The 23,921-nt window shown below is 43.4% G+C and overlaps 1 protein-coding gene across 2 annotated transcripts in view; it reads left to right on the top strand.

Moving 5' to 3' along the window:
- PLCD1 (phospholipase C delta 1) overlaps positions 1–23,921 on the top strand; it is a 170,587-nt gene that overhangs the window by 81,136 nt on the left and 65,530 nt on the right. For both annotated transcript variants that reach the window (XM_075315396.1, XM_075315395.1), the window contains exon 2: positions 7,024–7,188. In XM_075315396.1, coding sequence (XP_075171511.1) covers positions 7,024–7,188 — 165 coding nt within the window. The remainder of the gene's footprint in view (positions 1–7,023; positions 7,189–23,921) is intronic.

Below are 23,921 nucleotides of genomic sequence, written 5' to 3'. Positions count from 1 at the left end.
GCCGTGGCCCGCGGTGGGCGACTCCCATATGGGTGTCCCAGTACTATTGCATACAGATAGTGTGTATATATAGGGAAACAGCTTGGAACAGCCATGTCATTACATTTGTCTGTTTTAACATTTATTACACAAAATAGGGCACTAAGGAGATGGCCTTCTTCTTTTTCTTACAAATACCGGATTCATGGCAAAGAAGGTACACAATTCACAGGCCAGTCATTTTGTTTTTCATCGACAGAGCAGCTGAATGTAGAAATTAGCTGTAGCTCTGTCATCATGATGTACAGACCAGGGCAGTGGCAGAGACCTGGTGCTAGACCCAGGGAGGGTGAGTAAAGCACAGTTTGTATGATTTTACAATAAACTCCGCTTGGGGAAAGCGCTTTTCTGAAACTAGCGAATGCCTTTAAATTAGGACACAAGGAAAGCAAGTAATAAATGGCAGAATTTATGAAACAAGGAAATAATTTAGCGTAATTTAATGACCATTTTTCATTTCTTGGATTATAGTGCCCTTCTTTGACTGAAATTTGCTAAAGGGCCAATGAATGGAAAATGTGCATCTAGGGGGTACTGAAAACAATGCAATGAATGAGACATATATCGACCACTAGATGTCTTCTTCAGTGCTACTTTCTTGCCCATTGGTCATTCATTGCCTCTATACTGTCCTGAGAAAGGCAGGTGAAAAACGGGCAATATGTGTGAAATGGGCACCACGGGGCACCGAACAGAAGTGTAGAAAATAGGCATTCTCTGATATTCTCCTGCACAGAAAACACACAATGTTGTAAGTCAGCCATGGCCACTAATTTATTGGCATTGGTCCTTCAAGTTAAAGAGGGTTTTTTTTATATTCAGTTTCCTCTTTACTAACAAGGTAGGGGTGACTGATCTATAGGAATTTTGTCACTGGTGAGATGCACATTGCTGTCACATGTAGTTATGTTTCGTCTTCTACTAAATATAAGTAATTATTGGTGACTGGGGTGTTCCTGTGATGATTTCACGCTGCCTGTGTACATGAAGAGAGACTTTGGCATCCCAACCTCTCAATTATTGTCTTGTGGCTGCCAGCTAATGCCGTAACAATGTGTCAGCATCAGTGAGCCTGCCGGGCTCTTACGGGGCTCCCCATCACTTTATACCTCCATCTGTGTTGGTGTTTTGCACTTTAGGGCACAGGATCCTCTATTATTAGGTAATGTTGAGCGTAACATTCAGTATGCCTCACTATACTTAGATGTTCTCACTGGGAGCCTTCATGGGGGGTTTCATTATTTAACTCTATGATCTGGTATGAGACCTAAAATATAGTAAAGTGGCTGTAGTATGGGTCACTGTAACCCTGCTCGTTTAGTATACACTGTGTGCAGAATTATTAGGGAAATGAGTATTTTGATCACATGATAGTTTTTATACATGTTGTCCTACTCCAAGCTGTATAGGCTTGAGAGCCAACTACCAATTAAGTAAATCAGGTGATGTGCATCTCTGTAATGAGGAGGGGTGTGGTGTAATGACATCAACACCCTATATAAGGGGTGCTTAATTATTAGGCAACTTCCTTTCCTTTGGCAAAATGGGTCAGAAGAGAGATTTGACGGGCTCTGAAAAGTCCAAAATCGTGAGATGTTTTGCAGAGGGAAGCAGCAGTCTTGAAATTGCCAAATTTTTGAAGCGTGATCAGCGAATAATGAAGCGTTTCATGGCAAAAAGCCAACAGGGTCGCAAGAAGTGTGTTGGGCAAAAAAGGCGCGAAATAACTGCCCATGAATTGAGGAAAATCAAGCGTGAAGCTGCAAAGATGCTATTTGCCACCAATTTGGCCATATTTCAGAGCTGTAACGTTACTGGTGTATCAAAAAGCACAAGGTGTGCCATACTCGGGGACATGGCCAAGGTAAGGAAGGCTGAAAAACCACCACCTTTGAACAAGAAACATAAGATAAAACGTCTAGACTGGGCCAAGAAATATCTTAAGACTGATTTTTCAAAAATTTTATGGACTGATGAAATGAGAGTGACTCTTGATGGGCCAGATGGATGGGCCAGATGGATGGGCCAGAGGCTGGATCAGTAAAGAGCAGAGAGCTCCACTCCGACTCAGACGCCAGCAAGGTGGAGGTGGGGTACTGGTATGGGCTGGTATCATCAAAGATGAACTTGTGGGACCTTTTCGGGTTGAGGATGGAGTGAAGCTCAACTCCCAGACCTACTGCCACTTTCTGGAAGACAACTTCTTCAAGCAGTGGTACAGGAAGAAGTCGGTATCGTTCAAGAAAAACATGATTTTCATGCACGACAATGCTCCATCACATGCATCCAACTACTCCACAGCGTGGCTGGCCAGTAAAGGCCTTAAAGATGAAAAATAATGACATAGCCCCCTTGTTCACCTGATCTGAACCCCATAGAGAACCTGTGGTCCCTCATAAAATGTGAGATCTACAGGGAGGGAAAACAGTACACCTCTCGGAACAGTGTTTGGAGGTTGTGGTGGCTGCTGCACGCAATGTTGATCGTAAACAGATCAAGCAATGACAGAATCTATGGATGGTCGGCTGCTGAGTGTCATCATAAAGAAAGGTGGCTATATTGGTCACTAATTTATTTGGGTTTTGTTTTTGCATGTCAGAAATGTTTTTCTAAATTTTGTGCAGTTATTTTGGTTTATCTGGTGAAAATAAACAAGTGAGATGGGAATATATTTGGTTTTTATTAAGTTGCCTAATAATTCTGCACAGTAATAGTTACCTGCACAATCAGATATCCTCCTAAGAGAGCCAAATCTAAAAAAAACCTCACAAATTCCAAAAATATTATGCTTTGATATTTGAGTCTTTTGGGTTGATTGAGAACATAGTTGTTGATCAATAATAAAAAAAATCCTCTAAAATACAACTTGCCTAATAATTCTGCACACGGTGTATGGTCGTGCAACTCTGGCCTTAGGGTAGATGCATTCGATGCATACGCTCAGCAGATTTTCTGTCCAGATTGCATATTTTTCATTAGTATGCTATAATGATTTTCTTCTAGCTAATTTTCATTTATTAAAAATAGCATGCACTCGTTTCATCCAATTTGCAGATTGTGTGAATATAGAACACAGATGCATCAGTCTTTGGGTTGATTGAGAACATAGTTGTTGATCAATAATAGAAAAAAAAAATTCCTCAAGTACAACTTGCCTAATAATTCTGCACAAGGTGTATGTGGCTATGACCTGGGATTTTCCTGCTGAAGACCATTTTTGATCTTTTATCCAGATAATTTTTGTTTTTACATGCAATACTCTTCTTGGAACTGGAAAACGGCTGGAAAGCAACTGGCAAAAGTCCACATCTGTGGCGTATAAAACTTTTATTACTGTTGGTGACCAGTTCCACACCTATATTAACTTTTACCCTACTCTATATAAAAACTTTGTTCCAGAACCACACCTGTAAACATGGGGTCCTTGGCAGAGTAAATTATATGGCCCACTTAATATGGCGTGTGGTGGGTACTTTTACTTGCTATTTTTATGCAGGGCTTTGATAGGACCTTCTTTAGTTAGTGATTTATCTCCCATTTTTGGGTTAATTTAATCTAAGTTTGGGTATTGTCATAATCTTGATACTATTGGATGTGGTGTTTCTATTTAAGGTATTTATTTATCACGGATTTTTAAATGGGTATAATTTATTGTACTGTCTAGTGATAATTGGGGCTTTTGAACTCCCATATCATGTCTGCTTCTAATATAAATTTTTTGGATTGTATCCTTACTGGATCGAGTTTTTCGGAATAACAAAGTACTGCCACATGGAGGTTGTGCGCAGCACTGACGGAGTCATAACCCGGGCAGTCAATTCCTGCTCTCTGTGTGGTGTGAAGCCTGCCCATCTCTACCTGCTATCCACATGGGGTGCGGGGTCTGTTTCTCTCTACATGCATTGTTTTGTGGGGTCTGTCACTCAAGTATGAAGATACGCTGTAGATATTATATATGTATACTGGATGCGTGTGTGTGTATATGTGCGTGTATATAATATATATATATGTATATATATATATATATATATATATATATATATATATATTATATACACGCACATATACACACACACGCATCCAGTATACATATATATATATATATAAATAAAATATGCAGTACTAGTCAAAAGTTTGGACACAGCTGTTACAATGGTTTTCTTTGTTATCATTGAAATGTGTACATTCTAGATTCAGACTAATGGCAGCACAACTATAAAGTAGCAAACATGGAAACTAGGACTGACTTTCGTTTCTTTTTATAAGTTTAGTGGTTCTTGTAATACTCGGGCTAAGAGCAGTTTTCGAATACAGATCAACAATGTATGGCCCAGTGAACAAACGCTGCCTGTGCTGAACACACCTAGCACTTTCTGCAGGCCTGTGATTCCAAAAGTGGACTTGTGACCAGGACTACCTGCCCATTGTAAGCCACTCCATTTGATGGCTGATGACTCTCCTTGAGGGATTGCAAAGGGGTTATTAAACTGTCATCAGAGTAAAAGGGTCACCTGGAGTAATTTAACGTTTAACACATATTCTGATTTATTTCTTTTCTCTGTTTCCCTTTGTGGTTTTGCTGTCTTCAATCTGAATCTACAATGTGTAAGGTGTTCAATAAGAACAAGAAAAACGTTTTAGGTCGATCCCCTCACTCACACTGGCTCCTTCTTTTATTCTGATCCCCTCACTCACACTGGCTCCTTCTTTTAGTCTGATCCCCTCACTCACACTGGCTCCTTCTTTTAGTCTGATCCCCTCACTCACACTGGCTCCTTCTTTTAGTCTGATCCCCTCACTCACACTGGCTCCTTCTTTTAGTCTGATCCCCTCACTCACACTGGCTCCTTCTTTTAGTCTGATCCCCTCACTCACACTGGCTCCTTCTTTTAGTCTGATCCCCTCACTCACACTGGCTCCTTCTTTTATTCTGATCCTCTCACTCACACTGGCTCCTTCTTTTAGTCTGATCCCCTCACTCACACTGGCTCCTTCTTTTAGTCTGATCCCCTCACTCACACTGGCTCCTTCTTTTAGTACGATCCCCTCACTCACACCGGCTCCTTCTTTTAGTACGATCCCCTCACTCACACTGGCTCCTTCTTTTAGTCTGATCCCCTCACTCACACTGGCTCCTTCTTTTATTCTGATCCCCTCACTCACACCGCCTCCTTCTTTTAGTCCGATCCAGTCCATGAACAAGTGCATCCAAACTTTTGACTGGTAATGACTGTCTCTGACAAGGTGACCTGGTGAAGCTGAAAATAGGGGGACACCAATCCTGCTCCCCATGGTCGGATGATCAATTAGATCTGCACCTAGTGCCATTCTTGCTCTTGTAGCTGAGCTCTGTAGAGCTGGGATTACAGGCTAGGTTATGGTTCAGTTCTTTCCCTCAGTCGTGGAGATTCCAGGATGCTGCACATATAAGGGTGGATGAACTGGATTTACCTATTATGACGTGATGAATGTGCTGTTAAGACAAATATATCTGGTTTATGCCAGAGACTGAAATTATAAAGTAACATTTTACTTCCCCATCAACATATAAAAGTGACCCTGGACATACGCTTCACTCTCACTTTCTTTGGCTGAACCTAACATCCGGGGATATGTCAATTTCATCAGAATGAAGTGAGAGGGAAGTGGCCCATTAGTGACTGCTGATTGTCTGCAGGGCTAACGTGACGTAACAATGTCAGGCGATCCCCAGGAGACCCGATGTCACTGGAAAAGCGCCAGTTCCATAGGGGAGTACAGGGTGTTATTTTACTTGGAGGGCTATGGTGATTTGAGAATGAGTTGTCCGAGTAGTGGACGAACCTTGTAATAGGGAGTTCGTCCTCCTTTTACAACTAGAACAGCTTCCTTTCCTTTGGGAAGGGTTTCTAAATGATTTTGGAAGATGTCTGTGGGAATTGTTTGCCCATTTCATCCAGAAGACCATTTGTGAGGTCAGACACTTATGTTGGAGGAGAGGCTTGTTCTTCTCTGTTATTATTCATCTCAATGGTGTTGGATGGGGTTGAGATCTGGATTCTGTGCAGTCAAACCAGACATTCCACTCCAAACTCACCAACCCCTGCCTTTATGGACCTTACCTGGAGCACAATCATGGATAACAGAAAAAAGGACCTTCCCCAAAGTATTCACACAAAGTAGGAAGCTACAGTTGTCGAAAATGTTTTCCTTGCTGAAGAATTAAGATTTTTCTTCACTGGAACAAAAAGGGCCTAGGCCAACTACTGAAAAAAATCCCACAGCCTTATGCCTTCTCCACCAAATTGTCCAGCTAGCACAATGCAGGCTGGCAGGTAACGTTCTTCTGACATTCACCAAACCTAGACTCGTCCATCAGATGCCAGCTAGAGAAGTGTGTTCCTTCACTCCACAGAACACGTTTCCTCTGCTTTACACCGCTCTATCTGATATTTGGTATTCGGCTTTGAATCCCTGCTATGAAGCTCCTGCTCAGTTTTTGTTCTGATGTTAGTGCCAGAGGAGGTTTGGACTCTGCAGTGATGGAGTCAGCGGAGTGAGGTGACATTTATGTCCTGTGCTCCTCAGCGGTAGGTGACTCCCCCCCCTCTATTACGTGGTCTGTCACCTTGTGGCTGAATTGCTGGTATTCTTAAACTCTCACTTTACAGTAATATCACTTAGTTGGCAGTGGAATATTTAGGAGGCAAGAGATTTGATGAACTGACTAGTGACAATGATGACCTCCTATTACCGGGCCGCACAGGTATCGGTGAACGATCCATTCTGTCAGATGACCTCTTGTAGAATGTCGTATACTTTGATCATTTCTCTCTAGGCTATATAAATATAACATTGTATGGTTAACTATTAGAAGCTTTGGTTGATGGCGCTATATGTGTTTTACAGCTTTAGTACTGGAAAATTCTAATACAAAGTCCAGCAGTATAAATTTATTACAGCTTGTCTGGTTTTGCATCACGTAAAACGTTTCTTCTTCTGCAGGTTTACAAGACGATGTCGATCTGAAGTTTCTTCTGAATGGAAGTCCTCTGTCTAAAGTCAAGTCAACTTCATGGAAAAGGTCACGGTTTTACAAGCTACAGGAGGACTGCAAGACTGTATGGCATGAATCAAAAAAGATCTTGCGGTCACCCGATTCTCAAATGTGTGAGTAGACGACAGGAAGACTTGTCTTTTATAATCGATTTGTGCTCTCTTTTTAAATTTAGGTAAGGCGAGGGGAAAAAAGACGACTCTAGCGGCAATTACCAACAACCTATTCATTCTCCAGGAGACTAGACCGTGTTTCTTGCTGTTTGATAAATCTGCCACGTTTTAAAACTGTCTGGTCTAAGTTTATACCTCTATTATTTGGCTTACTTTGTGCCAAACATTTGCAGCAAAATTTTGCACATTTTCTGGCAGATATTGTGGCACACTATACAGTGCTAGTTTTAAAAGACAGAATTCTGGCACATTCAGCTTGATAAATATTCCTCAATGTATGTAGCCTGTACTTCAGTATATGTGATACGCCTGTATTTCAGATCCCATTCAAACTAATGGGAATTGAGCTGATATAACAAGGACTGCCACTAGCAAAAGTACAGAGTCATGTCTGGTAAATCATAAAGCAGACACATCACACAGTTGCTGGGAATTGAACTACAACTCTTTTTTGATACTTGTGGCTCATGCCAAGGATATGTCATGAGTTGTGCAGTCCCAGAAAACCTCTTTTAAGGCGCTCTTCATTTGTATACTTAAATAAACACGTGTGGCACAGTCCATTTTGTCCATCTGTCTGGCCATCCGTGCTTATATGTGGGTCATGTGTGTGCAATCTGGAATAAAAAGCATTAAAAACCCACAAAATTATTTTTTACGTGTTTATAGATGTGTAAATATAGATAGAGTACTTTCTATTTAACCAAATAAATACTTAAATGAAAAAAAAAACCCATGAGATTTCCCCCCCCCACCACCACCATTTTTGATAACTAGGAAACGTAAAACAGACAGCTAATATTATTAAGCTGGGAACGTCCATGGTTATTGGGCCCTTCCTAGCCTAAAAATTCCAGCCCGCAGCCGTCCCAGAAGTGGAGCATCACGATATACTCCAATTCCAGTGCTTTGCCTTTGGCCTTTGCTGATTTGGCAATTGTGCTAATGGTTTTTGAGATTGAGGTCAGCTATCTAGTGGCCAAAAACACAGCTGACTTTAAACCCTGGTGTTAGTAATGGAGAGATGTCTATCAGACACCCCCTTTACTAACCCAGTAATCATAAAAAATGGACACACCCACAAATCCTTATTAAAATAAACCCTCCATGAAACTTTCCCTCATTCCCCGCTTTATTAAAAAATAAATACAAATTCCATGTAGTTCCGCTGTAGCCACCAAATCCATTGTAGTCCACAAATGGAAAGAAACATACAAATACAGAGAAATAAAACAATACACTTACCATCTTTCACCTGTTTTTTTAAAAAAGCAGGCCCGATGTAGTCCATCGACTCTTTCGAGCCAAGTCTGAAGCATCGTTCTGACACTCCATAGACTTTGCTTACAGGCACTTCCGGGTCAGGCTGCCCTGGGTGAGACCCGACGCTTCTGAAGAGCGGTGACAACAGTAACGTTAATGGTCCTGTTCAGAATGATTGGAGCTGCAGTGACATAATTGACCACTGCTCCATTCACATGTGGCTCTTGGAGCCCCAGTTCTCAGGATCATTGGGGGTCCCAGCGATTGCGAAGTTAACTTACAAACTTGAGCATACCACCTTAAAGGGAACCAGTCCCCAGGATTTTCGTATATAACTTAGTGCCACTACTATACTGGCACTATCAGGCTGATTCTATACATATCTGTAGTGGTCAGCTCGGATGTATAGGTTTTGAAACCTAAGAAAGTAAAGTTTATAAAATCACCAGGTTCTTGAGTGACAGCAGCTGAGGATCAGATAATATCTGGGGGGTATTCATACCTCTCCCCTCCCCCTGTTAGAATTAGCATAAGTTATACAAACAATTAACTTTTTCCCTTGCAGGACCTATTGTGAGGACATACCCATGTGACCAGAAGGGGCGAGGTCTCAGCCAACAGAAAAATGTTGCGTTGTGGTATCGGCTATGTTGGCTGAGGCCCTGCCCCTTCTGGTCACATGGATATTGCCTCACCCCAGGTCTTGCTAGGTCGATTGTATAATACTTATGCTAATTCTAACAGAGGGAGGGGATAAGTATAAATACCCCCCCAGATATTATCTGATCCTCAGCTGCTGTCACTCAAGAAGCTGCTGATTTTATAAACTTTACTTTCTTGGGTTTCAAAACCTAAACATCCGAGCTGACCACTAAAGGTATGTATAGAATCAGCCTGATAGTGCCAGTATAGCATGGGCTTTGGGTTATATACGAAAATCCTAATGATTGGTTTTCTTTAACCCCTTCAGCCCCGGGGCACTTTCCATTTTTGCGTTTTTGTTTTTTGCTCCTCTTCTTCCGAGAGCCGTAACTTTTTTATTTTTCCGTCAATCTTGCCATATGAGGGCTTGTTTTTTGCGGGACAAGTTGTACTTTTAAATAAAACCATAAGTTTTACCATATGGTGTACTGGAAAACAGCAAAAAAATTACAAATGCAGAAAAATTGCAAAAAAAGTGTGATGGCACAATAGTTTTTGGGATGTTTTATTCACGGTGTTCACTATATGGTAAAACTGATGTGTGGGTATGATGCCTGAGGTCGGTGCGAGTTTGTAGACACCAAACATGTATAGGTTTACTTGTATCTAAGGGGTTAAAAAAATTCACAAGTTTGTCCAATAAAAGTGGCGCACGTTTTGCGCCATTTTCCGAAACACGTAGTGTTCTTATTTTTTGGGATCTATGGCTCAGTGACGGCTTATTTTTTGCGTCTCGAGCTGATTTTCTAATGGTACCATTTTTGCGCAGATGCTACGTTCGCCTGTTATTGCATTTTGCGTAAAACTTGCGGCGACCAAAAAACGTAATTTTGGCACTTGGAATTTTTTGCCACTACGCCGTTTACCAATCAGATTAATTGATTTTATATTTTGATCGGGCATTTCTGAACGCGGCGATACCAAATATGTGTATATTTATTTATTTTTTAACCCTTTAATTTTCAATGGGGGGAAAAGGGGTGATTTGAACTTTAAGACTATGTGCGCACTAGAGCTTTTTACCCGCGGATTTACCCGCGGATTTGCCGCGGAAATTTCTTGAGAAATGTCTGCAATCTTTGTGCAGACATTTCCCAGCAATTTCTATGAAAAAAAAAAAAAGCTGTGCGCACTGGTGCGGATTTTTCTCAAGAAATTTCCGCGAGAAGAATTTCTCGAGAAACGTTCTTGAGAAAATTAACATGTCCATTATTTCCGCAGGTACCCTGCGGATTTCGGCAGTACAGCCTGCAAAAATCCGCAGGGAACCACCCGCGGGAAAATCGCGGCTAATCCGCGGCAAATCCGCGGCAAATCCGCATGCGGATTTGGTGCGGATTTTTTCCGGAGGTCCGGAAATCTTTCACTCCCAGAAGTTTCTCAAGAAATTTTCTTGAGAAACTTCTCATTTCTAGTGCGCACATAGCCTTAGGTTTTTTGTTTTGTTTTTTTTTTTTACTTTTTTTTTTTTACTTTTACTTTTTTTTTTTTATTTTACTAGTCCCCCTAGGGGGCTATAGCGATCAGCAATCCGATCGCTATTATCTATCTGCTGATCACAGCTATACAGCTGTAAACAGCAGATACAGTCACTTTCTTTTTCCCTCTGCTCTCGGCCGAGGGAAAACGAAAGTGAAACATCATAGCTGCAGGCGTCATCACATGACCCTGTGCTACGATGGCAACCACCCGGTGGGGGCGGCGGTAAGTAAAAAACATGGCCGCGCGCATTTAGATCTTGCTGCCAGACTTTGGCAGCAAGATTTAAGGGGTTAATGGCCGCGGGTGGAAGCGATTCCACCCGCGGCTAGCAGGCACACGTCAGCTGTTGAAAACAGCTGATATGTGTGCCGACCGCCGCCTGCCCGCGGGAGGGGGCGGGGCTTAACGGGACACGCTCCATGACGGATATATCCGTCCATGGTCGTGAAGGGGTTAAAAGGCTTGTTTAATGTATTTGAAGGGCTTTAAAAAATGCTACGTTTTACAGGGCCTGCAAAATGAATGAGAGTTTTGAATCTCATGTGCACGCTGATTATTTTTTACATGTGGATTTTAAACATCAGTGCGTTTTTTCACTTCTTCGGCATGTCTATTCTTTGTGTTTTTGCAGCGTTTTTTTCACCCATTCAAATGAAGTAAAAACGTTACAAAAATGTATGTATTGTATTCAGCGTTTTTCCTGCTAGCACTGGTTTTTGGTGCAGAATAATCTGCTACAACATGTACACATGCCCTAAGGTCTGATCAGGGGACCATTTTTATAAATAAGGTATTTAAAGATTTTTTTCTACATCTAGGTATCTAGTAAACTTGCTTTCTGGCATGGGAGGCATATTTGTGGTATTGTCTTCAAAGTAGCAGAACACAAGCTGGTCCTCCTACCTCTTCTGATGTTGAGGTTTGGGATCTGTCCAGAACATGTTATTTGAGCTTTGGAAACCTAAGATCCTTCAGTTTACAGAGAAAACTTCACATTTGAAATCTGCCGACGTATTCAGTATTTTCTGGCATTCGGAAAACTTACATTTTCTGTTCTGAGTGAGCGAGCTAGTTTAAAATAAAATAAAAAAAAGTCTGTACCAAATCCATAACGTACACTGATACAATATCTCCAGCTATATCCACATATACCATGTGTACGCACGCTCACATATGTGACTTGCGAGAGAAAAAAATGTTTTACAGCATTTTTAATTACTTTTTGCAAAGTCAAAAGTTTACATACACTAAATGTACTATGCCTTTAAACACTATGGGACAGCCCATATGATGATGTCATGTCTTTGGAAACTTCTGATAGGTTTATTGGCAACATCTGAGTTGCGGTACGGTACCACTTACGATTTGAACAGATGAGTGCAATCCAAAAAACATCGGATTGCTTTCACTCTAGTGGAAAAGTATGGGGCAGTGTCCATCTGCGGTTGATTTCTCCTGCCATAGCGGCATGCAGAATGAATTGCAGCATCTTAATTTATTTAGCTGAAGTTATTTACCGTATATCCCTTCTCTTCTAAATTTATTAGTCTATCAGGCCGAGTTCCCATGTCCTGTAATCATCCTTTAGAACAGATCCTGCAGAGATCCATTGGAAAAATTATTTCTGCAACATCCATTTTTTTTTAACCTGAGTCTATGGAGAATGGATCCGTTAACGGATTGCTATTTATCTTCCATTTGTAATGGATCCTATAAGAAAAAACGGATCTGTTACAAATGCAAGAAAAATGGATGACTACATAGCAGTCCGTTAATGGATCCATTCTCCATAGACTCCAATGTTAAAGAGATGGATCCGGCAAAAATCAGTTATTTAACAACGGACGAAAAAAAAAGTTGTGTTTACATAACTTTTTTGCCAGAGGATCTTTACAGGATCCATTCTAATGGATCATTACTGGACATATGATCTCCGCCTTAGGGAACGGTTCCACTTGCGATTTGCACGGATGAGTGCAATCCAATAAAACATTGTGCAAAACTATGGGGGCAGTGTCCATCTCATGCCATAGCGGCATGCGGAATGAATCGCAGCACGCTGCATTTGGCATCGATTCTCGGCTCACGCACCCCCATATAAGTCTATGGGAGCTTGTGAATCATCGCACTGCGCTTGCATGTCATTTGACAGCAGTGCGATGTATGCAGAGACAGGCAGCGGATGGGAGGAAGAAAGTGCTCCCTTCTCTCTTCTCCGCACCTGTGATCCAATCGCAAGATCGCATCACAATCGCCTGACCCTCGGCTGATACTTGCAGCAGAGGGTCAATAGCATATCGCTTATAAGCTATGCGCAAGGGGAACCGTACCCTTAATTAGAGACACACCTGTGGATGTACTTTAATGCACACCTGAAACACACTGCTTCTTTGAGTAGCATCATGGGAAAGTCCAAAGAAATCCGCCAAGATCTCAGGAAGAGAATTGTGGACTTTGGCGTTTACATTGGTCTAATGCAGCCAGTTCTGGTAACGTCTATCCATAATTTAAAGCACCAGCCCAGCATTTTTTTAATTTTTTTTTTATTGCACTGCTGGAGTGGAGCTTTAAATGTATGTCCCCTGCCCCCTACAGTGTTTCATGGAGCCTGCTGGTGGTCAAAACTCAATGCATCTCTATGGGAGCCTCGTCCTGGCCGCATTCTGTCTCTCATAGAGATGCATTGAGCGCTTGTGCCAGTTCAAAGTTACGGGCACAAGTGGACTCCACGGGACCGGATAGGAGACAGTAAAAGATGAAGCCTCCGGAAGGTGAGTGTATGTCGGGGTAGGGGACCTAGATTTTAAGTGCCACTCCAGCGGTGGAAAAAAAACCTAAAATGCTGGAGTGGTGCTTTAAAGGGATTGTCTAGGCTAAATCCACAAGTCTGCAGTCGTGCTATGTATTACTATGTGACTGCAGACATGTGAATCCTCACGTCACATTCATTGTGTCAGAATCGGGAACGGTGGTCCGTCGCTGCGAGTATGCAATATACAGTCAGGGCCAGAAATATTTGGACAGTGACACAAGTTTTGTTATTTTAGCTGTTTACAAAAACATGTTCAGAAATACAATTATATATATAATATGGGCTGAAAGTGCACACTCCCAGCTGCAATATGAGAGTTTTCACATCCAAATTGGAGAAAGGGTTTAGGAATCATAGCTCTGTAATGCATAGCCTCCTCTTTTTCAAGGAACCAAAAGTAATTGGACAAGGGACTCTAAGGGCTGCAATTAACTCTGAAGGCGTCTCCCTCGTTAACCTGTAATCAATGAAGTAGTAAAAAGGTCTGGGGTGATTACAGGTGTGTGGTTTTGCATTTGGAAGTTGTTGCTGTGACCAGACAACATGCGGTCTAAGGAACTCTCAATTGAGGTGAAGCAGACCATCCTGAGGCTGAAAAAAAAAGAAAAAATCCATCAGAGAGATAGCAGACATGCTTGGAGTAGCAAAATTAACAGTCGGGTACATTCTGAGAAAAAAGGAATTGACTGGTGAGCTTGGGAACTCAAAAAGGCCTGGGCGTCCACGGATGACAACAGTGGTGGATGATCGCCGCATACTTTCTTTGGTGAAGAAGAACCCGTTCACAACATCAACTGAAGTCCAGAACACTCTCAGTGAAGTAGGTGTATCTGTCTCTAAGTCAACAGTAAAGAGAAGACTCCATGAAAGTAAATACAAAGGGTTCACATCTAGATGCAAACCATTCATCAATTCCAAAAATAGACAGGCCAGAGTTAAATTTGCTGAAAAACACCTCATGAAGCCAGCTCAGTTCTGGAAAAGTATTCTATGGACAGATGAGACAAAGATCAACCTGTACCAGAATGATGGGAAGAAAAAAGTTTGGAGAAGAAAGGGAACGGCACATGATCCAAGGCACACCACATCCTCTGTAAAACATGGTGGAGGCAACGTGATGGCATGGGCATGCATGGCTTTCAATGGCACTGGGTCACTTGTGTTTATTGATGACATAACAGCAGACAAGAGTAGCCGGATGAATTCTGAAGTGTACCGGGATACACTTTCAGCCCAGATTCAGCCAAATGCCGCAAAGTTGATCTGACGGCGCTTCATAGTACAGATGGACAATGACCCCAAGCATACAGCCAAAGCTACCCAGGAGTTCATGAGTGCAAAAAAGTGGAACATTCTGCAATGGCCATGTCAATCACCAGATCTTAACCCAATTGAGCATGCATTTCACTTGCTCAAATCCAGACTTAAGACGGAAAGACCCACAAACAAGCAAGACCTGAAGGCTGCGGCTGTAAAGGCCTGGCAAAGCATTAAGAAGGAGGAAACCCAGCGTTTGGTGATGTCCATGGGTTCCAGACTTAAGGCAGTGATTGCCTCCAAAGGATTCGCAACAAAATATTGAAAATAAAAATATTTTGTTTGGGTTTGGTTTATTTGTCCAATTACTTTTGACCTCCTAAAATGTGGAGTGTTTGTAAAGAAATGTGTACAATTCCTACAATTTCTATCAGATATTTTTGTTCAAACCTTCAAATTAAACGTTACAATCTGCACTTGAATTCTGTTGTAGAGGTTTCATTTCAAATCCAATGTGGTGGCATGCAGAGCCCAACTCGCGAAAATTGTGTCACTGTCCAAATATTTCTGGACCTAACTGTATATACTCCTGCCCAGGAACCATCTAGATGGGCGTGGGCTCCCTCAATGCAAATGTATTAAGCGAGGCTGCGCCTGTCTAATCAGATTATCGCATTCTCGCAGCCACGTGACCACCATTTCCGGTTCTGACATTGTAGAATTGTCACAGTGCACAATGCGTGTGATGTGAGGATTCACAAGTCTGCAGTCATAAAGTGATACATAGTGACTGCAGACTTGTGGATTTAGACTGGACAACCCATTTATTGTCTAAAGTTTGTAATTACGTTTTTTATTTCTTTTTTTACTTGACCATTTTTGAAACTGACATCACAGAGTATTTCAGGAGGTCCACCATAATATTGCATTTAATGTGACTAGACAATTTTTTCTGTTTATAATTTATATATACAGTATATAATTTCCATGTACATCCTACTTAGAGGTTGTCCACTACTTAAACATTGATGATCTATCAGGATAGGTTATCAATGTCTGATCGGCCAATGTCTGGCACCCAGCACCTCCGCTGATCAGCTGCTGTCTGTGCAGGCAGCCGGAAATGCTCAGTTCTGGAGCTGTTCCATCTTCAGAGAGCGGCCATGGCTGAGTACTGCATATCTGCCGTCTATTGACTTGAATGAGAGACGGATGTGCAGTACCCAATCACGGCCGTTAGCAGAAGATGGAGCGGCTCCAAAACTGAGCATTTCCAGCTGCTGCCACCTGCTTCGGGAGCAGATGATCTGTGGCAATGCCAGGTTTTGGACCACAGCCGATCAGACACTGATGACCTAAGGATAAGTCATCAGTGTATAAATGTAGTGGACAACCCCTTTTAAGCCTATGTATACATCCAACTGGAGTCCCATAAAACTCTCTGGATGTTATGCGATGGCCGTGTACAGTATATGAGGCCTAGGTGTGTCAACATGGAAAATTGCTCACTGTTGTGATACAGTAAAATTAGGATGCTACAACATGAGATAATGAAAGGATCAAAGTATTACACTGACCATACAGATTGGATGTTTATTGGTGAAACCTGACTATTTCTGCAGGACTCCTTGACCAACTGATCTTTATGGGGGCCTACTGGCTATACATGTTGGCCAAGCTGAGCATTCACACATATTGAGGGATGGATCAGGATAGAGATCTGTTAGACAAATGAGCTATCTATGGTAAATGTTCAGACTTACGGCCCCTTTACACACTGCAACATCGCTAGCGCCATCGCTGTAATATCACCGGTTTTGTGACGTAATAGTGACCTCCCCAGCGACATTGCAGTGTGTTACACGCATCAACGACTTGGCCCCCGCTGTGAGGTCACTGATCTCTACAAGACGCTTGTTTCCCCCTGCGCAGCATACATCGGTGTGTTTGACACCGTTACAACGACATAATTAGCGACTTAGTACCCAGCCTGTAGGCGTACTATAGCGTTACCTTTCCCGCCCCATTACCTCCGATTGGTTGTTGCATTCTGATTGGACGGCTTTCACTGAGAAGAAGGCAACTTTAGCGCTTCCGTCGTTTGTTTCAAAGCTACCTTGTTCCTGAGCGTGCTGGTTTTCGGATCATTGGTGAGTTCTCCAGTCTGCAATACTATAAAGCCTATATGGTAAGCATCATTTGATTGAAGCTGTATTGATGCTGTATAGATAAACCAGTGTGGAGTCGCAGCACAGAAAACTCTACAAAGATCCGCTAAGGCCGGTTTCACACATCCGGCTTTTTGCCGTTTTGCCGGATGCGGCGCTCTCCCGTACAGTTAATACAGTACAGTGACAGCGCTGTAACTTCCGGGTCACATGCGCCGGTCACATGACAGCATGTGACCGGCGCTTGTTGCGCTGTCACTGTACTGTATTAACTGTACGGGAGAGCGCCGCATCCGGCAAAACGGCAAAAAGCCGGATGTGTGAAACCGGCCTAAGCAACAGAAGCTCAGGAACAAAGGATATATAAGCGTGACTTTTGCCAATCTTTCCAAGCTTGGGGTCTCCAATAAGAACGCACTAGCGATCACCAATCGGAGCTGAGGGGGGCGTGTAAAAAGGACACCTAGGTGGCTTCAGCGCCAAACACCACACCCCTAACATAGGTGTGAGTCGTCAAATAGCTGCTGTGTGACACGTCCCCAATGACCAGCGAGGTCGTTCTGCAGGTCTGTATCGCTGCTGCGTCGTTGGCCAGATCTGCCTGTTTGACAGCTCACCAGCGACTGTTTAGAGACTTTCCAGCGATCCTGGCCAGGTCGAGATCGCTGGTGGGATCGCCAGAAAGTCTGTGTGTAAAGGGGCCTTTAGGGTGCATTTACACCAACCGCTGGTGGCCATTGAACAACCACTGATTGGTTACATATAAGCTTATATGTGGTTGTTTAATGTCCTGGGTAGACCGGTCAGTTGCACTTTCCAAGTGCAGACAATGATCGCTAATGGCTTGTTCTATGTGCACAAACTCATTGTTCTCGACAGCACGCTTCCTGTTTACACAAGGTTATATGCTGCCGAAAACAAAACAATGATTTTAAGGCTATGTCCGCACACTGAATCTTTGTGGTGACCCCAGAATTTCATCCTGTGCAGCTTTAGGTATCCATGGTTGCATCCACTCATATAGTGACAGTTAATTGCTAGTGGTTCTAACCATGGTTACTCAAGCTGCAATGCCCTGCACATGAGGTAAGACACATGGCTATATCAAGAGAACTATACTACATTTCTCATTGGAGGTATTTGCCAATATTAATACACCTACTACATATTGGGATAGGATTTTGGTGATTGGAATAACCCTTTTAAGGTACAAGTCAATCCCTTTTATGAACTGAAAGCCTTGAGAAATCACATACCTATGTTCTGCATACAGTCTAGAAGCACATTGGGGGGCGACGCTGCACGTCCAGCTCCTCAGCCTCACACTGAATTCCCTGTCTGGCGTCACCCTCCTCTAATTGATTGACAGGTCATTGGCTTTAATACAGGGGCAAAGCAAATGTCAATCAACTGGAGGAGGTGACATTACGCAGGGAATTCAGTGTGAGGCTGAGGAGCTGGACGTGCAGCGTCGCCCCCCAATGTGCTTCTAGACTGTGTATGCAGAGAATGATTTATCACTGCTAGGTCAGCTTTTTGGAGGTGATTAAGACTTTGGTCTTTTTTATTATTATTATTATTATTATTATTATTATTATTTAAACATCTAATTTCTCTTCGATCCTGTCAGAAAAGCTGTGATTGTTTTTATGTGCCACCTGTTATTTGAGCAGTACAGTGGTTTGTAGGTAAAGCAGACCTGACCGTGTGACCGTAGAGCTGGTATTTAATGAAGAGTTAGTTTTCAGGATACAGGATATGTTGGCCGGTAGCCAGGCGTCACTCCGCTCCATCGGCCGCGGACGGAGAACACTGGGCCGTGTGCTGGATTACCTTTAACACTGTTCTGTAAAAGGAAAATAAGTAACATGGCGCGATATGGAATTGTGACTGAATCCTGTCCGGCCCCCTGAGTGACCCTGACTCCACATACGGTAAAATAAAAACATCTTTTACAACAGTTTAAGTAATTCTAATCAACAATGGTTTAAAAGGCATTATCCAGGATTATAAAAGCTTGACTGCTTTCCTCCAGAAATGGGGCTGAGCTGCAATACCATACACAACCTGTGGACAGGGGTGGTGCTGCTTTTGGAAGAAAGCTGTAATTTTTTATCTGTTTGGACAGAACCTTTAATGTTTTGAGTTGTGCATTACAATGTAATATACAGTCACTGGAAAGTCACAGGAAAAAATACATAGAATACATACACTAAAGGCCACGTCTCACTAAGCGACATCACTAGCAACATCGCTGCTGAGTCACGTTTTTTGTGACGCAACAGCGATCTTGCTAGCGATCTTGCTAGCGATGTCGCGGTGTGTGACATCCAGCAATGACCTTGCCCCTGCTGTGAGGTCGCCGCTCGTTGCTGAATGTCCTGAACCATTTTTTGGTTGTTGCTCTCCCGCTGTGAAGCACACATCGCTGTGTGTGACAGCGAGAGAGCAACGATCTGAATGTGCAGGGAGCAGGAGCCGGCTTCTGGTAACACTGGTAACCAAGGTACACATCGGGTAACCAAGGTACACATCGGGTAACCAAGCAAAGCGTTTTGCTTGGTTACCCGATATTTACCTGGTTACCAGCGTCCGCAGCTTCTAGAAGTCGGCTCCCTGCACACGTAGCCAAGGTACACATCGGGTAACTATAATCAAAGCACTTTGCTTAGTAACTCGATGTGTACTATGGTTACCAAGCACAGCATCGTTACACATGGTCGCTGATCTCTGATTGCTGTGGAGATCTGCCTGATTGACAGCTCACCAGCGACCATCTAGCGACGTTCCAGCGATCCCTGCCAGGTCAGATCGCTGGTGGGATCGCTGGAGCGTCGCTAAGTGTGACAGTACCTTAAGGTAGAGAGGAGTGCTTGTCCTCCGGTGGGTATAGTCAGCTTGTAAATGGTATGGGAATACAGACGGTTACAATTACTGTTTGCAGTATGACCTGCAGGTGCCTGGACACTATAGTGTTCATCATGTAGATCATTCAGCAGTCACCACTATTTGCTCACAATTCTGTGTTTTCATAGTTAACTTGTTATCTGTGGGTGTCATAAAAGCTGGAACAGTTTCTCACACTTTCTTTAAAGGTTTTGTTTTTTTATGGAGCAACACTGCTATCTTCAGTTGTTACTTACCACTCTCACTGACAGCAGTATGATAATCCAGATTTCCTGGTATTGTTACGTATCACAACTTGCAAAGCTTCCCTTTACTTTAGAGCATTGATAAATGATCTTTCTTGACAAGCAGAAAAAACAAACACACATACACACATACACACATACACACATACACACATACACACATACACACATACACACATACACACATACACACATACACACATACACACATACACACACATACACACATACACACATACACACACATACACACATACACACACATACACACACATACACACATACATACACACACACACACATACATACACACACACATACTCTACGAAGATAATCAGTCGAATCTGATATTTTCATGAAGACTGGCTGATCTTTGCCAGTTTCACACATCAGTATTTCACTGTCCCAGTAAGAAGCTCAATGTCTGAACTGGGCGTGGATCCCTAAACCTCAATCACATGTATTCTTCAGCGTCTTAAGCTGGTGTCACACACAGCGACAACGACAACGACGTCGCTGCTACGTCACCATTTTCTGTGACGTTGCAGCGACGTCCCGTCGCTGTCGCTGTGTGTGACATCCAGCAACGACCTGGCCCCTGCTGTGAGGTCGCCGGTCGTTGCTGAATGTCCAGCTTCATTTTTTGGTCGTCACTCTCCCGCTGTGACACACACATCGCTGTGTGTGACAGCGAGAGAGCGACGAAATGAAGCGAGCAGGAGCCGGCACTGGCAGCTGCGGTAAGCTGTAACCAGCGTAAACATCGGGTAACCAAGGGAAGTCCTTTCCCTGGTTACCCGATGTTTACGCTGGTTACCAGGCTCCGCTCTTGCTGCCAGCGCCGGCTCCTGCACTGTGACATGTGGCTGCAGTATGCATCGGGTAATTAACCCGATGTATACTGTAGCAAGGAGAGCAAGGAGCCAGCGCTAAGCAGTGCGCGCGGCTCCCTGCTCTCTGAACTGTGACATGTAGCTGCAGCACACATCGGGTTAATTAACCCGATGTGTACTGTAGGAGAGCAAGGAGCCAGCGCTAAGCGCGGCTCCCTGCTCTCTGCACATGTAGCACAGCGACGTTATGATCGCTGCTTCTGCTGTGTTTGACAGCTAAGCAGCGATCATAACAGCGACTTACAAGGTCGCTGTTACGTCACCGAAAATGGTGACGTAACAGCGACGTCGTTGTCGCTGTCGTTTAGTGTGAACCCAGCTTTACTCTTACTCCCTATAGAAAACTCATGCACGCCTCAGCAAAGCAAGTAATCATGTTTATAGGGGAAGCTGTTCAGAATACCAATCGGCCAAATGAGCATTTGCCCAGCAGTGGGAACCTTTACAACAGGGATGGGGAACCTTTTTTCTACCTGGGGCCATTTGTAAATTTCTACCAACCTTCGGGGGCCGCACCAAATAATCAGCTTAAAAATTACCCTAATATATTTTTTCAGACAATTAATTAACTCACCCCTACACCCCTATTGTGGCTTGAGCTGCTTCTCTTTGATGCGGCTGTGATGTTCGGCGATATTGATCATGGTACTTCTCACAACTGCTTTCCCAGCTTTGTCTCGGTCTGGAGCGCAGTCAACAGATTGATAAATCATATACATCACAGGAGGGGCTGGGGCATATATACATCACAGGAGGGGTTGTGGGCAAACATACATCAATGTTGGGGTTGGGGGTGTAATATAAAATATATATATATATATATATAATATATATATAATATATAAAATCAGGGGGGTGCTGGGGGCATATATATATACATCACAGGAGGGGCTGGGGGCATATATATGCATCACAGGAGGGGCTGGGGGCATATATATGCATCACAGGAGGGGCTGGGGGCATATATATGCATCACAGGAGGGGCTGGGGGCATATATATGCATCACAGGAGGGGCTGGGGGCATATATATGCATCACAGGAGGGGCTGGGGGCATATATATGCATCACAGGAGGGGCTGGGGGCATATATATGCATCACAGGAGGGGCTGGGGGCATATGTATGCATCCCAGGAGGGGCTGGGGGCATATGTATGCATCCCAGGAGGGGCTGGGGGCATATATATGCATCCCAGGAGGGGCTGGGGGCATATATATGTATCACAGGAGGGGCTGGGGGCATATATATATATATATATATATATATATATATCACAAGAGGGGCTAGGGGCATATATATATATATATATATATATATATACACACACATCACAAGAGGGACTGGGGACATATACACATCACAGGCGGGGATGGGACATATACACATCACAGGAGTGGCTGGGGGCATATAAACATCACAGGAGGGGTTGGGGCTCGGAAATCACTGGGGGGCACAGACAGTACTGCCGGTTATGGATAGCACTGGTAGCATCACGGACAGCACTAGAGGGGCACGAACAGGACTGGAGGACATGGACAGGACCAAGGGGGCACAAACAGCACTGGGGGAGTGGCACACAGCACTTGGAGGGGAGCACATAGCACTGGTGGGCGTTCACAGTACTAGAGGTGGGGTACACAGCACTGGGTGGAGGGCTCAAAGCAGCAGGAGGCTCCCATCACCGCGGGAGGCAGGAGGCTCACAGCAGTGAGAGTCATCTACAAAAGGGAGGCCGGTAAACCTGATGTTTCCTCTTCTTCTATGGGACAGGAGCGCAGCGCATCTCACGCTTACCCCAACCACAAAGTACGTCCTCAGCAGGCTGGCACACACCAGCAGGCTGAGGACCTAATGGTATGTGCATCACACATTGTGACTTAAAGGGCGAGCAGCCGACTAGACCACAGCTGCCGCCCAAGTACTGCAGTCCATAGAAATGTGCTCAGGGGCCACATACGTACCGTGGGCCTGAGGCCCCCCACCGCTGCTTTATAGACTCTACTTATGTTAATGTGTGTTTTCTCTTAATGGGTTAGTCTGCGCAGGTAATATTAATGATATTTCAATATGTAGATAGCTAGGTCAGGGTAAAGTTGAGTAGAGTAAAGCAGGGCTAGAGGATTTAAAAAAAATAAATAAATAAAATAGATAAATATAGATTTAAATATAAATAAATAAAAAATAGCCTAAGCTCTGAACGTCTCTTGGAGCGAAGGATATAGCACAACTACAAACATATCACGACATGCCCGTCCATCTGATCTGGCATCCCGAGCATGGAGAGCTCTAAGTAAGGAAGCCAGATTTGTCACAGTTTCCTGATTCCAGTAAAGTGTGAGAATCCTGAGGTCTCTTGGCACACACGGGTATTTTCACCTTGCAGATTTGATACAGATGTAAGTCTGCATCATGTGAATTATTTCAGTAGTTTTGCTGCAGATTGCACTCATACTAATGAATGGGAAAAATCTGCACCAAAATCATATGTGAAAAAACACACTGAAAACACAGCCAAGAGATGCAGAAGTGGTGCAGAAATTTCTGCACTAAATACTTATTGCCTGCACACACATTTAGACCTTTTTTTTTTTTTTGGTGGGGGGGGGTTCCTTCTTGACACAAGTGTGACAGATGCTGACTGGTTACTGATTCCTGTTGGGGGATTTGCTATAGATGGAGAAAAAGATGAGCGATCTTGGATGGACACACAGACAGGACACAAACTGAGTGTCACTTTTTTATTTTAACGTTTGGCTTTGTCTTCCCAAATGACCAACCTCATAAACCAGCCATTAATACGGTAGTAAGTTGTTCAGTAAATGGCCAGCTGAAATCTCTAGTGGCCTAGTATGGCCGGCTTAACTCATATGTGGTGCACAGAATAAAGCCGGGCATATAACAGGAAACTTACTGACGTCTCCTTCGCATTCTTTTCTCACTGCTG

This window comes from Anomaloglossus baeobatrachus, chromosome 6 (assembly GCF_048569485.1).
Source record: "Anomaloglossus baeobatrachus isolate aAnoBae1 chromosome 6, aAnoBae1.hap1, whole genome shotgun sequence".
NCBI classification, from domain to species: domain Eukaryota; kingdom Metazoa; phylum Chordata; class Amphibia; order Anura; family Aromobatidae; genus Anomaloglossus; species Anomaloglossus baeobatrachus.
The sequence above is the reverse complement of the archived record's forward strand: the minus strand, read 5'-3'. Positions and strand labels throughout refer to the sequence as shown.